This window comes from Rhinatrema bivittatum, chromosome 6 (genome assembly GCF_901001135.1).
Source record: "Rhinatrema bivittatum chromosome 6, aRhiBiv1.1, whole genome shotgun sequence".
Classification (NCBI taxonomy): domain Eukaryota; kingdom Metazoa; phylum Chordata; class Amphibia; order Gymnophiona; family Rhinatrematidae; genus Rhinatrema; species Rhinatrema bivittatum.
Window position 1 is genome coordinate 49,046,485 of NC_042620.1, and position 17,356 is coordinate 49,063,840.

Consider the following 17,356-nt stretch of genomic DNA (forward strand, 5'->3'; position numbering starts at 1 on the left):
CTAATCAGCAAGGGGAAGGAGTTGAAATGTCCTGCTGGCCAGCTGCTGCTGCTGCCTGTTTCATTTGGGCTCCAGATCTCCTTCAGTGGCTAGGAAGGGATTTTGTGACCCTTTCCACAGCAACAGAATTACTATGCTGCCCTGCCTACAGTTGGTCGGGCCATTGCCCATGTGGCCCACCCCATTCTGATGCATGTGACAGCCAAGATTTTTAGGAAAAAAGAAAAATCACTACTTTATCCTCCCATGGACTTATTTGTTTTTGTGGGAGAAATGGTCCCAGTAGAGACCGTTATAAAAAGGCTTCATGAATGCTTAACCAAACTAGGTTACTTTCTTAAGTAAGGTTTTTATGGTGTGCTTGAACTATTTTGCTAAAATTAAGTATGTAAACATTTATTTATTTATTTAAAATGTTTCTATGCCGTCGTTTAGTGATATACCATCACAACGGTTTACAAATAGGCACATAAATAAATTCGAGATGGATTGTACTTTAACCAGATAATTCTCAGTAACAAGTAGGACTTTGGGCGACAGATGGAAAAGCGGGTGAGCAAAAAAAGAATGAATAGAGGGATGATATCTAGTGATGAGTACAGATGAGGAAAGAAGGATAGAAAGTTATGGAGAATATTCATCATGCAGGGATGAGAAACCAAGGTGAATAAATAGACTCAACCTTATCCTGAAGATAACCACGTTGAGGCCTTCTTGTTTGTGCGATGGGCAGCAGTTACATTACAAGGATCAAGAAGGGAGAAAGTACATGGTGAATCTTATTTAGCAAGAAGACCTAATTTTTTTCCGAACTAATTTTGAATGGTTAATGAACTATAAGATAATTTATTGATATACATATGGGAATGTGATTTAACAATAACCAAGAAGTCCAAGTATGTTTAAAGCTATTACATTAGACGTTCGCTACATTCACTTGTCTGCAAGAAAGTTTTGATGCATTGTGATTGCAAAAGGTTAAACAAAATTGCACTGCTAGACCCTCTTATTTCTCCTAGGACGAGCAGGATGGTAGTCCTCACATGTGGGTGACATCGTCTGATGGTGCTTGGTAGGGATGTGAATCGGATCCGATATTGGATCCGATTCACATCCGATATCGGATCCGATTCACATCTATAGAGATGTGAATCGGAACCAGAATCGGATCCGATATCGGATCCGATTCACATCCCTAGTGCTTGGCACGGAAAACGTTTGTCAAAGTTTCTAGAAACTTTGGCCAGCAGACTGAGTATGCCCAGCCTCCTACTATCTGCGTGTCCAGCACCTGCTATTGGCTCAGGAGAAGGTGCATCAGAGCACAGAAGAATAGCTGCTGCAGATCCGAAATGGAAGAATGGAGGCTGCCCAGGCAACAGCTGTCACGAGCCTGACCAGAATTGAGCGGCTGCCTGCAGCAGCCCAGACCACAAAAGAGCAGCCGCTGCCTATGATGGAGGCAGCTTGGAAGACAGCAGCGGCTGCCACAGGCGTGGTGGGGTTTGGGAGAAGCGCCTGCAGCCTGGGGCTACTCTGCTCTGCTCCAGAGACAAGAAGCTGTGGGGTAGGGTCAGTGGGGGAGAAGAGGAAGAGAAAAAGCTGAGGAGAGCGAGAAGGGAAAAAAAAAAAAACAATCCAAGCCAAAAAATATTTCAAAACTAAAACAAGAAATAGACAAAAGGAGGAAAAATGGAAAAAAAAAAATCTAAATTTTACACAAAACCAAGGAGCAAAAAAGGGAAAAGTTACAAGAAAAATATTTTGCTCTGACTCTTAGAAAAGTTGGCGATTATTATACTTGACAGTAATACATAATAATAAAATTGCTATCATTACTTAAGCTTTTCTTGGACTTTTCTTTGCAGATCTCATTAATGGCGCTCAAGAGCAGTGTGAATTGCCTCCTATGGATGGCTTCCCTCACTGTGAGGGTAAAGTAAAGGTAAGGAAAGTGGTGCCCATCATCCTCATATGTTCATTTTACTAGTGGAAGAAAATCCAAAGAATAACATAACGGGGGAAAAAAATAAGGTAGCCTATTCCTAAAACTCCCCCCTCCCCTGACATATAAAGATGACTGTTACCTGTGGACTCTCAAGCAGCTGAATGATGGATAGGATGAGATGCTTCCTAATTAATTGTACAACATACGATAGTTGCTGAGGAATAGTAATCAGTGGCTGTTCACCCAATTTTTCTAGTCTACTGAAGGAAAAAACACAGATGATGATATGCTAGTGTGTGATTTGGCGCACGGGATTGTTGCTTGGTCTTTTGTTTATTTGCACATCATTATGTTGTGCCAGGTGACAAATGCTCAAATTTTATAAAATGTTTGGACTGATGGTTTTGCATTGTTTCCACTAAGTAGCTATTTTCTTGGGGTGGAGGAGTGAGAGAGAGTTTTTTTTTTTTTCATGCTCAGCCAGTATAAACATATTTAAATCCTTACCGTATTACTTCCTGCTTGCATTTACCGCTAGATAAGATTTTGCGGCCACTAAGCACTTTCAACTAGTTTTCGGGGGGTGTTTATTTTTTGCTAGCTTTTTGTTGATAGCCCTAGATACCATTTGATTTATTAACTTCCGTTTATTTGTTGCCTTACAAGATGAAGACTATCCAGGGTGGTTTATATTGTACAAAATCACATCTGTCATTAAACGTTTTTGAAATGATTGTTTTTCTACTTTTTTTAGAATTATTTTATGCTGATTTTTTTTTTTTTAATTTTTCTTGTTTAGCAAAGTTTTTCTGTACGTTGCAGTTACAAATGTAGAAAGATAGAAAGTGGTTCACTGATGACATTTTAATCTGAAATTTTATAAAACGGTTTAGCCATGGTCAGCCTCGGTAGATCAGTGGCAGTGCTGCCATGCGGAAGATCCCAGATTTGGGTCTTCTGGGGATGGCGTCGTAGTTATTAAGAGCAGCACGTGGTTGCATCTACAGACCATGATATATAGGGCTTTGGAATGAGCCCTGGTGCATGGCTCCCATCCTCAGGATTGTTGCAGTGACCAGATGAGGAAGAGTGGGAAGATAGTGCTATTATAAAATAGGGGGAAAATCTCCAGGATATAGGCTCATGGCCCCAAAATCCCAGCACTGGTTCCAATTGAACTGGAAGAAAAGGGAGAAAGGAGCTACCAGGCCTCCTGGAAAAAAAACCCCCAAAAACTGTTGAACTGTGTGCCCTGTTTCCCGCTTTATTCTCTACCAACTAGTATGTGTTTGTATAATTTAATAATGTAAACACAGTGATAAATATTCATTTTAGGTAAAACTTGATATTCTTTCGTCTTTTATATATATATATATATATATATATATATATATATATATATATATATATATAAAATTATGGTACTATTTCATATTAAATGGCTGAAGAACCTTACCCAGTCTTCGAAACTGTCATTATCTTTTGGGGTCGAAACTCTTAAAATGGAAGGTGGCCCAAAAGATTTAAGGATAAAGTTCAGGTGGCCTCGGTTTTATAAACAAAACGTCCCAGGGTATTGACTAGAGTAGCTTAGTGTCTACCACATAAATCAGTCATATGCCCCCCCCAAAACAGTCCATATGTTAAAGTAATTTTCTTCACATGTAAATACAATCTAAAAATCACAGCCTACAAAGGCCCCATTCAGAACAGTCAGATCCCCCAGTCTGGGGCTGCTTGAACCTTTTCTTGCCTACCTTTTTAGTGTATTTTGTGTGGCAGTGTTAACATTTTCTTTTGAGGTGTGTGTGGTCTTCCCCCTCAGTTTAGTTCTAAAAGCGAGCGGTGTTTCCACGTTGGATGTGGTTTAGCTGCATTCATAAAAATGTGAAAAGAACAGGATGCTAAGTATTCCCCTTTATAAGGAGAGGATGGAAGAAGTTGAAAGATGGGCTACAAAATTGGTGCAGGACCTACAATTACAAACCCTAGACAGAGAAGATTCAGAAACTTAAAATATTTTCTGTAGGTGAAAGAAGAGAAAGGGGGGACATAATCAAAGCATTTGATTATCCAGTAATCTTGAATAAAGTACAAGAAAGTAGCATTTTCCATAGAAAAAAGTTGAAGGACCAGGGTCCCAGCATGAAGTTGTAATAAGAGGGCATGCAGAGGAATTGAGAAATACTACTTTTCCTAAAAGTGTAGCAGTTGCTTGGCATAGCCTACCGGCAATAGTGGTGGCAAAGCAAAATGGTGAGAGGAATTATTCTGCTAGATTACAGAGGGCAGTGCCAAGGACAAGGGAGAAAGATGGCTGAAGGCAGAGTAAGGTCTACAGTGACACATTAGGTAGGGGCAAGAGTAGATGAACCAGGAGGTATTTATCTACTGACAACTATTTTTCTTTCCAGTGGATGAAGGATATGTGGCGATCAGATTCATGCTATTCAAGTTATGGAGTGGATGGATCCACGTGTTCGTTTTTTATTTACCTCAGTGAGGTTGGTATACCTTATCACACTTTGGTGGGGGTGGAGTTGTGTAGGTTGTTTTCATCCTGGGGCTGGTGAGACTGACAGTCAGCACAGCCAATTGGAGCATTTAGCTAGTGCATACCAACCCTTTTACAAATCGGTTTGTAGCTGACTCTGTAGGTTATTACTGTATAGAAGCTAGCTGTGCTGTGATAACTTGCAAAGAAGATCCAACCATGCCACTAGTTGGAAGATGCTAATTTTGCACTAAAGAAGAAAAAGATTGGTGATTAGGTTGTTACCAATTTGTATACATTCATGCTTTTGACATCTCCTGACTCTTATGCATTGAATCTTGCTGCATCGTGTGCTAGAAATAAACTTCCTGAGTTGGTGTCATGCTCCATCTCTGTCTTTCTTCAAATCCAGTCTAAAAACCCACTTTTTTGAGATTTGCTTCTAAGTCTTAATCTCTGATTTCTCGTGATCATAACCTTGTTGGCTTTAGGAATTTCATTTATTTAAAAAAAAAAAAAATGGTTAAAGTGTCTTTTGTTCTGTTTGCTTGTCTTGACACTCTAATAAAGAAGGGTGTCTCATGGATTTGTACAGTGCTGTGTATATCTATAAGCGTTATAGAAATAAGGAGTAATAGTAACATATATATATATATATATATATATATATATATATATATATATATTAGCTGATGCCTGATGAAATTCCCCAGAAGTTTCTAGTCGCACCTCTCCTCCCCAGCCCGACCCCCCAGCAAACTCTGACCCACTCCCTAGCTGAAGCAAAATTTCTCTTCACCCCCTCCCAGCATGCTTATTCTGTCCTCCCATCTCCTCCATGCTGGATATTTGCCACTTCCCACCCCTCTTTGCTCCCTCCATTCTCTTCCCACACGCTGCAGTCTAATTTTATGTGCAAGTTTGTATTTCTTTGAATGACACTGTGTAATGAATGCTATGATAGATTGTTATCCCTTTAATTTTTAACAGATATATTTATGCATGTTAAAGATTTGTTACAAAGAGCATTTGAAAAACTTAATATAATTGCTTGGTTATAATTTTATTACATTTTGTCACTAACCAGTTTGTAGGTTGCATAAATTAAAAATGTATTCCATTTAAGTGATATAATAGTGTAATTACTAAAACCCAGAGCACCACACCAACCCTTATTGAGACTTATTGTTCAAGGATATACTTTATATGCTTGCCTCTGTCATCCAGAAAAAGTTGGCTTTTTCCAGGGTTGTTTGTTTTTTTTTTTTTTTTTTTAATCATCACTTAATTAGTAGCAATTAGCAATGTGTAGCAACTCTCAGTAAAAGAAAAAATATGGCATATTTTCAGAAAAGACTAAGTTTATTAAGTCCTTCAAAGCTTTTCTTTTGGAGTAGTGTCTAAATGGGTTTGTTTTACATATACGGGACAGGATTGAACATTGCTCGTAAACCAGGGCAGTCTGGGAATGATCTCAATCTTTTAGATTTACTGCTGGTGCCCTTCTTAATGTGCGCGTTGTGCCAGAGTGCTTTCTTCTGGTGCTCGCAGGCGCAATATATTGAGTGCACTTGGAGGGGTTTTTTTTTTGTTTTGTTTTTTTTTAAATTAAGCCAGGGGTGTCCAACCCAATTGGAACTATTGCTGTTTCTCTCCTGTTTTCTCGGTCTCCGATTGCATCTCAGTACTTGATCTTCTCTCTCTCCATACATAGTACAGAATGTTCCTATTAGCAGTACAGTTCTTGAGTCTTTCTCACCTAGCCCATTATGTCCAGTTTTCTAGCCCCGGACTTTCTATCGGTTGGAATGAGAATGACCTCTGTGATCAGAATGCCATGCTCTATTTTGTCAAGGGAGTGATTCCGCTGTTTTTCTAGTATAGTGATTTCAGCAGGAAGACTTCTATAGGCCATATTAATTTTAAAATACAGTGCAGACGCCTGCTTCAGTATCTGCCTACAATTGACCCTCATGGATATTGAAAATGAGAACATTTTTATTGGAAAATGATTATTCGGCGTATTCACCTTCCCCTTTAATATATATTATTTCTTGTACTATTGCTGCATGTGAACTGCTCTTCAGTATCCTAGTCTTCAGACTCCGTTTTGGCAGTATTCCATTTATTTCAAGGTGGATAACATAATTTAAAAAATGCTTCTCTTGGAGAAACATTGACTTTAATTACAAGTCATTAGGCATGTTTCCATGGTGGAGGTGGGGAAGACATTCATACTACATATGCTCGGCTCTAGTGATAATCAAGTCAACGGCTACCGCATTTATATGCCTTTGTTCTTTCTTGAAAGCACAATTTAAAATGTTTTCTCACCTCAGGTTTCCTTGTCTGATGCAGTGAAATGTGAAGGACTGCTTTTTACAGTTCTTCCTTGGCAGCATGTAAAACTAATATTTGGTAGCACATGCTATTAGCCTTGAGTTTAAATTCAATGTGCTTAATCGCATGATTAATGCCCAACAGCAAAGGCTGAGCTCTTTAAGTGTTGGTGAATGCAAGCATGAAATGAAATTCTTCTAACGACTGTAATGATGTGGATTTACAAGCTGTTATAGGCTGCCAAAAATACCTTGAAAAGTGTTTTGTTTCTTGGAGTAAACTGGCCTCTGATGGGGCATTGACGTTTTGTGATGCAGGTGAAAAACTGATATGTAAATTTTAGCTGAGCAGTTGGAAAGTTGATATGAGGAGTATTTACTGTGCTGCTATACAGAGATATGTAAGGAAATATAAGGACATTTGGAAGGTCAGTAAGGCCTATTTATAATTCCTACAGATTAGTTAGTATTAAAGAGCAGATGGCAAACTGCACGCTGTCTCAGTTCATCTTTGTTTTGTCACTTTTACTGTACTGACTTCTGTTCATATGAATTTCTAGATCCCGTTTCTAGGTTTGTTTTAGTTTTGTGAGGCGAACTGTTTTAACAATTGTATGGCATTTTCTGGAAGGTTTTTGTTTGTATTTTAACCGATTTGGGACATGTCTGAGGGCTTGCCTTGCAGTTCAAATCTAAACAGCAGCTTACTGCAGCGTTGCCCAAGCAGTGTGCTTTTAGACCTCCTCAGCTGTGCCACGGAAAAGTCGTCACTGCCTGATGCTCAGAAGCAGGCCAGCACCCGGGCTTCGCTCTTAGAACCTCACAGCACGAAGAGACACCCGTGGTGGTGCTGAAATCTGTAGAAGCTTCTTTGTGAGGACATGGGTAATCGTGCATGCCACTTCTTTTTTCCTAGCTACAGCAGAAGCCTTGGAGTGTGGGAATTACGGGCAGCATGCAGAGCACAGATAGCTGGGTCCTGCTCCGTGCAGCACACGTGTTTGATACAGCACCTCCTCATCTTCCCCTGTGAGTTCTTCCAGGCTCTGTCTTATCCAGGCGGAATGAGATTGGTGGGAGAGTGCACTGAGCACTGAATGTGACTCGCTCTGAGCAGCAGCAGTGGAGAAGCTCTGGAAGTCGCATCTGGCAGCCAAGATAATATACAGGCCGATACAGTACACCGGAGCGCACTGTTAACCCGTGATTGTTACCCGTAAATGTTAGTTTAATTTCACCCACATTTCCCCACTGAACTTTTCCTATTGTAAATAGTTAAACTGAATACTTCCTCAGATGCAGGGTATCAGTTTTGAGTAACCCTCAAGATGTCATGATGTCCGAGTTGGGTCTGTGGCCTAGTGGCATCTCTGATTGGTACCATGTAAGAGACCTGGGTTTGAGCTACAGATCTGACTTACTCTTACATCTCAGATGACACAGGTAGTCTTGGTCCTTGGGGTTGGGAGCATTCCGTGTCATATTGCAGCACCACGAGACATTCAGAGTCTGAAGGCAGTAACTAGTTGTAGTAATCTAAAGGACTGCTGTGGTGATTGCTTGATTACAGAGGGAAGAAGTGAGGTCTAATCAGAAAAAAGAAAACCTAGTGGCTGTAGACAAAAGGCCCAGGGTGCAATTGTTACATAGTTCGGTTAATCTGAAAGAAGACCAAAAGCCTGTTGAGCTCCACCTTCTGATTGCCTAACAGCTCATGATAATCCAGGGCACATGCATCTGTAGGAAATTCTACAATGAAAAAAAAAAATCCCTTTTGACCTGCAAAATGATGATTGGCTTAGAATATCTGGAGTAATATTTTTCTCTAGTATGTGGTTATACCCATCATACCTGCCAGCAGGTAAGGGATTGGTAGAGACCTTCATTTTAAATTTTAATGTTTTTCCCAGGAATTTCAGCATTTATTATGTCGAACAAAAATGGGAGAAAATTGGTAGAAAAATTACTCCTGAGATCCGTGTTCTCATTACGAAGTTTGGGAGCGGGGCAGGGGGGGTGTCTGGCCTACTAGCTTCCTCCAGTTTTGGACTTCCAGCTCCGTCAGAACCTGTTTCAGCTAGACTTAACCTTCATGCCGCTTCCTGGGGTTCCTTCCACCTCCCCCATGTTATCCCCTCTCCCATCGTGCCCAGTCATTGAGGCAGTGATCCACTGGCTGATGATCATTTTTCACACTTCAACTGTAGAACCCGGCAAAAGTGTGCTTAAGCTAGCTAGTAGGTGGTGTTGGCATACTATGATGGGGGCTCCCTCCTTCCCAGAGGCTCTGAATTCTGTCTCTGAAGGATCCTTAGCCTTGGCTGGCCCAAGGAGCCGGTGCCTGCTTGAGGGTTCAAACCTATGACTCCTGCATGTCATTGCACTGTGCTGCTGCTGCATCATAGTCAGCCCCTCCAAGATGTTTGCTGATGTGAATGGGGCCAGTGTTTCCCAATAGGTGAACTAGGCGGTCGCCTAGGGCGCCAGCCATTAGGGGGCGGCAAAGAGCAGCCATGTGGGGCCACGAGCAGAACCCATCCCACTCACGGCCGAGAGGAGTAGAGACTCGGCGGGCTGCGAGCAGCACCCATCCTCCTCGCGTCCGAGAAATGCAGACGCTGTGTGGGCCCCGAGCAGTGCCCATCCTGCTTATGGCTGAGAGAAGCAAAGTTTCGGTGGGCCACGACAGACACTTCTTTGTGTGTGAGTAAGAGGAATTGTGTGTGTACGAGAGAGCAGTGGTTTTAGTGGGAGGGAGGGAGGGAGCCTGTGTAAGGGTGCATGTGTGAATGAGACAAGGAGCCTAAGTGTGTGTAAGAGGGGGGGGGCCTGTTCTGAGTTTGAGGCTGGAGTAGGGGCCTGGACTGGGGGGGGGGGGCGCACAAGGCAGAAGGTTCGCCTAGGGCGCCTGATACCCTTGCACCAGCCCTGGACGTGAAGACCTGTTAGGATACAGAAGCTTGAGAACCTTAAGCTGCTGTTTTGTGGCGAGGAGACATAATGTGAAAGATTTTATTGTTAGAGAAAAGCATTCTCCAGCTCTGCAGCCTTGGTTTTCTAGCCAGGGATCTTGAGAAATAAACTTTCATGCGCCAAACTGAACTGTATTGTGAAACTTAAGAAGTGGCTGTTCCAGCTGAGTTAGTAGGGGATATCTATTGCACTAGCCTGGTTTCTCATTTTTCTCCCCTTATTGCTTTACCTGGTGTTACACTGAGAGAGAGCATCCAAAATCTTCATAAAATGCTTGAACTGTAAAAGAGCTGGTAGCTAAAATTACTGAATCTTGTAGCAGTTAACGTGGATTATCCATTCCTGGACTTGTTGAATAATCTTTGACGGCTATCTTTGCCTTTTCAAGTACTGTATTATCTGATCCCCAGAAGGGAGGAGAATGCTTAAATTTCCAATGATGCCCAATCTAGTACTGTACTTTGTTGTCCCCTTGCACAAGATTTCAAGTTCTCTACAAACATGCAGGTCACTTAGAGTACCAGACTGCTTATGTTTCCTCCTGGTATTATCTTCCTCCCTGAGCATTCCAAAGGGATCTGAACTCAGTCTGAGGATAGTGTCTCTTAGTTGTGTGACTAATAAATGGTATTTGAATTTCATAGACTAAAGCAGAGTGTGGGCATTACCTTAAAAGTATTATCATTTGTTAGGACAAACTCAACAAACTGTTGTGCAACGTTGAGGACGTTTGAATTAGCATTGAGAACTGGCATGCATTCGGTAGGGTCATCTCCGAGAATTTTATGTTAGCTAACATAGGCCAGATGTACTAAACATTTTTTTTTCTCATAGCCTCACAATGAGAACAAACTCTTCAGTACATGTGGCCTAGAATCTGACATGATCAATAAAAAAAAAAAAAAAAAAAAAAGCTGATTTCATTTCAGGTTTATTCCTATCAAAATGTACTTGTTAGTAAAAACATTCTTTGTTTTTTGTTAACTTGTGTCACTGAAGTAAATTAGCTCATTATCAAGGAACACTTCATCTGATGTTAAAAAGATTACAACCCTGAGCTTGATTGCTAATGCAAGAAAAATAATTGATGTCCAATTATCTTATTGTTCCCTATATTGATCGATAAGAGTCCCAATATCAAAGATGCAGTGAGGTGACCCTACAGCCACTCTCCATTCTAAGTAATATGGTTTGAAATAAATGTAAAAAAAAACTTTTGAAGGTACTTTTTTCATAGCATTTATGTTAACTACTAAGCAAAGTATTATATAAATTGACAGTTTTGTAATATGAACTTTCTTCAAAGTTGATATCTTGCTACACATCCAGTAACAGCACATCACAATCTTTTGAAACACTATCTATTCTCCACTTGGCAAGTACTGTTTTAGTTTTAGTTTTTTTTTTTGTTTTTTTTTTTGTGATTTCACTAGCAGGGGAAAAGTTTAGTCTTCAGGTTTTAATCAAGGCCTCTGATTTGCTGCAGCAATTTGGAGAGCTGCTGATGTAATGATTAGTATTTTGCTGCACAGTATTAATAAATTTCCATGTAATTTTACATCACCCAATATATTCAAAAGCCAATACATTTTGAATATTTTCCTTCAGAAAATAAAATGGCGGTATGACCTATGGATGTCTAGATTTATTATGCTTTTTGCAAGTTTTTCCTTTTCCTTTATCATTGAAATCTTTTTGTTTAATTTCATTTTTCACATTCTTTGTATTCTCTCTATCCCTTATCAAATCTACAAGTGACTTCTGTTTGGCTAGAGTTTCTGGAATGTTCAGCACTTGAGAATCCATCCAGTTCGGAGTCTCCAGTAAAAACAGACATTTTTTGAGATGAAATGAATCCTTAATTAAGATATCTATAATGCAGTAGCTGTTGCTTTGTTAAATGGTTCAGTTTACTGTAATAGGGTTACTTCTTCTGGTTAATGAGGATATAAGAAAGCCCTGGGTTTATTGTATATTGTGTTCAAGAATCAATAGAATACACTTTTTTATGAGAGCTGTCTTTTGATTCTCTTATAGTGGGAAGTGGTATTGAGTTTAAATTAATCTTTTACAAGAATGAGCAGATCAACAATTGGAACTCAGTTTGCATACCAGAGTGCTGGAATATGCAACTAATACATGGTTAATGACTAACTGCAGCTATTGCTAGATTGAGGCTCTGGGATTACTTAAAAACAGATGAAAGATGATACCTTGACCATTTTTAAACTTTTGAACTGTAAGCAGCTATATACTTACCTTGATCTATAGCTCTAGAAATGCAATGGCAGAAAGACCATATGGCCTATCTACCCAATTAACCCAGTTTTACAATCCCTACTATTCCCTCAGAGATCCTTTGTGTTTATCCTGTGCTTTTTTTTAAATTCATATACTGTTCTTGTCCCTACTACCTCCACAAGGAGATTGTTCCATATATCCACTATGCTCTCCCTAAAGAAATATTTCCTTAGATTATCCAGAGTCTACACCCCTTTCATCCTCATCCCATGACCCCTTGTTCTAGAGTCTCCTCTCTGTTGAAAAAGACTAATTTCTTGTGCATTGAAACTTTGAAGGTATTTAAATGTCTCTATCATCTACCTATGTCGCCTTTCCTGTAGGGTATACATGTTTAGATCTTTGTCTGTTTCCATATGCTTTAGAATGGAGACCACTGGCCACTTTAGTAGCCATCTCCTAGACCAACTCCATTGATTTATATCCATTACAAGGTGCAGTCTCCAGAATTGTACATGGTATTCCGAATTAAGTCTCATCAGGGCTACAGAGGCAGTATCACCTACCTTTTTCTGCTAACCATTCATACTCCTTGTAGAGCCAAGCATTTTTCTGACTCTTGCCTTTTCCTTATCCATCTGTTTGGCCACCTTAAGATCATCAAATACAATTGCCCCTAGATCCCTCTATTCTTCCATGCTTAGAATTATTTCACCCAGTAGAAAAGGAATGAAAGGCTTATCTGCATACTGCTCCCAGCATCCCACGGGAGAGGATTCCAGAGGCACAGCGATCCAGGCTTTGAACTCCACAACCTCAGCATCCAGAGGTCCCGCACCTTTTACAGTAGAAGAGGACCGGAAGCGCGCACCATTAGGCATGCACATCTCAAACCTTTCAATCCTTTGAGTGAAGATCAACTTAATGGTGGTTGAAGAGGATTGGTAAGTATAGCTTTGGGAAATCTTACGACTTAGTTTGGAGAGAGGTGAAATAGTGGGATGTGTTCTTTAAAGCTTGTATGTGTCTGAGATAATAAGCAAGCCAAAGGGAGTTATCTAGTGTCTGTCTTTCCCACCTTCCCACCTCTAGCTCAACCCTTGATTTTTAGGCAAGAGACCCTTTCTCATTAAAAAAATCAATCAGGCTCTTATGTAAATCATACTATTGCACCAGCTGTTGAGTGTAACCATCCCCTTGTAGGACACTAGCAGATTAATTAGTAAATACACCTGTAAATTTAAAGAACTCTAATTCCAACTCCTTTAGTAACCTAAACTTAACTAGTAACTCAACAAAATTAAGATGAAGGCAGCAGTCTAGCAGCAAGAGGGGGGGCTTTCCAGTCTTTTGCATTGTCACATGTGTGATTTTTACCCACCGGTGAAAGATTGTATGTGTGCATCCAGCGCAAAGAGCTCCTGGCTCTCAGAGAAAGAGTCTGATCTTTGGAAGCTAGAGTGGCAGACCTGGAGGAGATGAGGCAGATAGAAAGGTACTTTGAGACCTTCAGGGACATAGTAGCCAAGTCCGAAGTCCAGTCTGGCAGCCCCAGTGCTGCCTTGGATCAGAAAGGTCTCCTGGTTGGAGAACATCACCCTGATGTAGCAGGAAGTAATCCTGTAACAAGGACTTGCTCTCCAGGTGATGCACTGAGGACAAGCTTCCCAGGGCTACTGCCCAGGAGGGAAGGGTTGGTGATTCGATTATTAGAAATGTACATAGCTGAGTGGCTGGTGGACATGAGGGACCGCCTGGTAACTTGCCTGCTTGATGTGAAGATGGTGGACCTTGTGTGACCTTGATAGGATTATAGACAGTGCTGGGGAGGAGCCAGCTGTCATGGCACATGTGGGCACAAATGACGTAGGAAAATGTGGGGGAGATGTTCTGGAAGCCAAATTTAGGATATTAGGTAGAAAGCTGAAATCCAGAACCTCTAGGATGGCATTTTCTGAAATGCTTCCTGTTCCACATGCAGGTCCTCAGAGGCAGGCAGAGCTCCGGAGACTCAATGTGTGGATGATATGATGGTGCTGTGAAGAATTTGTTTTGTAAGGAACTGAGGAACCTTTTGGGGAAGGGGGAAACTTTTCCGAAAGGACGAGCTCCGCCTTAACCAGTGTGGAATGAGGCATCTGGCATAGCTTTTAAAAAGGAGAGAGAGCAGTTTTTAAACTAGAACAAGGGGGGAAGCAGACAGTCACTCAGCAGTGCATGGTTCAGAGGAATGTATCTTTGAAGGATACTAATGAAACAGGAGAGTTAGGATATCCCAACAGAGAGGTTCCAATAAAATCAAACTTAGTCCATGTGCCTAAAAGTAAAGAATCATCTGAGCTAAAGAATTCCAAATTATCCCTATCAACTGAAAAGCAGGTTTTTAATACAAACAAAAAACTCACTTTGAAATGTCTGTATGCCAATGCCAGAAGCCTAAGAAGTAAGATGGGAGAGTTAGAATGTATAGTAGTGAATGATGAGATAGACATAAGTGACCTCTCATACCTGGTAGAGGAGGATAACCAATGGGACAATGCTATATCAGGGTATAAATTATACCGCAATGATAGGGAGGATCAACTTGGTGGGGGTGTGGCCCTTGATGTCCACAAGGATATAGAGTCCAACAAGATAAAAGATCATAGAAGAGACTAAGTACTTAGTAGAATCTATACGGGTAGAAATCCTATGTTTGTTGGGTAAGAGTAAGTGATAAGAGTATACTACTCTTCACTTGGCCAAAATGGTCAGACAGATAATGAAATGCTAAGAGAAATCAGGAAAGCTAATCAATTTTGCAGTGCAGTAATAATGGGAGATTTCAGTTGCCAACACAGTAAGAAAATTGTATTGGCTAAAGGTAAACTACTTCTCATTAACACAGCTTATATAAGTTGTTTAAAATAAAAAAAAAATTGTTGAACGTATGTATTTAGGTGTATCTGAAATTGATTATATACTTACCCTTATTGTGTTAATGGGATTTCAGTTGCCCCAATTTTGATTGGGTAAGTGTAACATGAGGACATACTAGAGACAAAGTTCCTGGATGGATTAATTGACTTCTTCATGGAGCAATTGGTTCAGGAACCAATGAGAGAGAGCTATGTTGGATTTGGTGAGAGAGGTAACTGTGGTGGGGCCACTTGGCAATAATGATCATAGCATGATCAAATTTGAACTAATGACTGGAAGGGGAACAATATGTAAATCTACAGCTCTAACACAAAATTTTCAAAAGGGAAACTTTGATAAAATGTGGAAAAAAATTATAAAAAAATAACTGAAAGGTACAGTTGCAAAGGTTAAAAGTGTACAACAGGCATGAACATTGTTTGAAAATGCAATCTTAGAAGTGTAGTCCACATGTATTCCATACATTAAGAAAGGTGGAAGGAAGACCAAACTATTATTGGATTGGTTAAAAGGTGAGGTCACAGAGACTATTTTATCCAAAAAAAAAAAAAAGGATTCATCTGAAGAAAATAGGAAAAGCATAAGCATTGTCAAGTTAAGTGTAAAACATTGATAAGGCAGGCTAAGAGACAATTTGAAATGAAGTTGGCTCTAGAGACAAAAACTCATAATAAAAACTTTTTAAAAAATATATCTGAAGCAAGAAACCTGTGAAGCAGTTGGTTGGACTGTTAGTTGACTTGAGGGGTTAAAGGGGCTCTTAGGGAAGGTAAGGCCACTGCAGAAATACTAAAGGAATTATTCTGTGTTTACTAATGAGGATGTTTGGGAGATACTGGTTCTGGAGATGGTTTTCAAGGGTGATGAGTCAGATAAACTGAACCAAATCACTGTGAACCTGGAAGATGTAGTAAGCCAGATTGACAAACTAAAGAGTAGCAAATCACCTAGCCTGGATGGTATGCATCCCAGGGTTCTGAAGGATCTTGAAAATGAGATTTCAGATCTATTAGTTAAAATTTGTAAACTATCATTAAAATCATCCATTGTACCTGAAGATTGGTAGGTGGTCAGTATAACCCCAATATTTAAAATGTTTCCGGTGCGATTCAGTAAACTATAGACCAATGAGCCTGACTTCAGTGCCAATAAAAATAGTGGAAACTAGTCTAAAGATCAAAATCACAGAGCATATAGAAAGACCTGGTTTAATAGAACATAGCCAACATGGATTTACCCAAGGAACGTCTTGCCTCAAATTTGCTTCATTTTTTGAAGGGTTAATAAACATGTGGATAAAGGTAAAAAGGAAGAAGTTGTGTATTTGGATTTTCAGAAGGTGTTTGACAAAGTCCCTCATGAGAGGCTTCTAAGAAAACTAAAAAGTCATGAGATAGGAGGCGCTGTCCTTTCGTGGATTACAAACTGGTTAAACAGGAAACAGAGTAGGATTAAATGGTGAATTTTCTCAGTGGAAAAGGGTAAACTGTGGAGTGCCTCAGGGATCTGTACTTGGACCGGTGCTTTTCAATATATTTATAAATGATCTGGAAAGGAATATGACAAGTGAGGTTATAAAATTTGCAGATACAAAATTATTCAGAGAAGTTAAATCACAAGCAGATTGTGATAAATTTCAGGAGAACCTTGCGAGACTGGAAGATTGGGCATCCAAATGGCAGATGAAATTTCATGTGGACAAGGGCAAGTTGTGGCATATAGGGAAAAATAGCCCATGCTGTAGTTACATGATGTTAGGTTCCATATTAGGAACTACCACCCAGGAAAAAGATCTAGGCATCATAGTGGATAATACTTTAAAATCGTCAGCTCAGTGTACTGCAGCAGGCAAAAAAGCAAATAGAATGTTAGGAATTATTAGGAAGGGAATGGGTAATAAAACAGAAAATGTCATCATGCCTCTGTATCATTCCATGGTGAGACTGCACTTTGAATACTGTGTACAATTCTGGTCACCGCATCTCAAAAAAGATATAGTTGCACTGGAGAAGGTACAGAGAAGGGCAACCAAATTGATAAAGGAGATGGAACAGCTCCCCTCTGAGGAAAGGCTAAAGAGGTTAGGGCTCTTCAGCTTGGAGAAGAGACAGCTCGGGGGGTATCATAGAGGTCGTTAAAATCATGAGAGGTCTAGAATGGGTAAATGTGAATCTATTATTTACTCTTTTGGATAATAGAAGGACTAGGGGGCACTCCATGAAGTTAACAAGTAGCACATTTAAAAGAAAATTCTTTTTCACTCAGCGCACAATTAAGCTCTGAAATTTGTTGCTAGAGGATGTGGTTAGTGCAGTTAGTGTAGCTGGGTTTAAAAAAGGTTTGGATAAGTTTTTGGAGGAGAAGTCCATTAACTACTCTTAATCAAGTTGCCTTAGGGGTAGATTTTAAAAGGGTTACGTGCATAAGTTATGCGCGTAACCC

General features: G+C 40.1%; 1 protein-coding gene across 3 annotated transcripts in view; it reads left to right on the top strand.

Annotated features, from left to right (window-relative positions):
- Positions 1-17,356, top strand: part of MGAT5 (alpha-1,6-mannosylglycoprotein 6-beta-N-acetylglucosaminyltransferase) — a 422,238-nt gene that overhangs the window by 182,421 nt on the left and 222,461 nt on the right. For all 3 annotated transcript variants that reach the window (XM_029605357.1, XM_029605355.1, XM_029605356.1), the window contains 2 exons: positions 1,869-1,945; positions 4,363-4,452. In XM_029605357.1, coding sequence (XP_029461217.1) covers positions 1,869-1,945; positions 4,363-4,452 — 167 coding nt within the window. The remainder of the gene's footprint in view (positions 1-1,868; positions 1,946-4,362; positions 4,453-17,356) is intronic.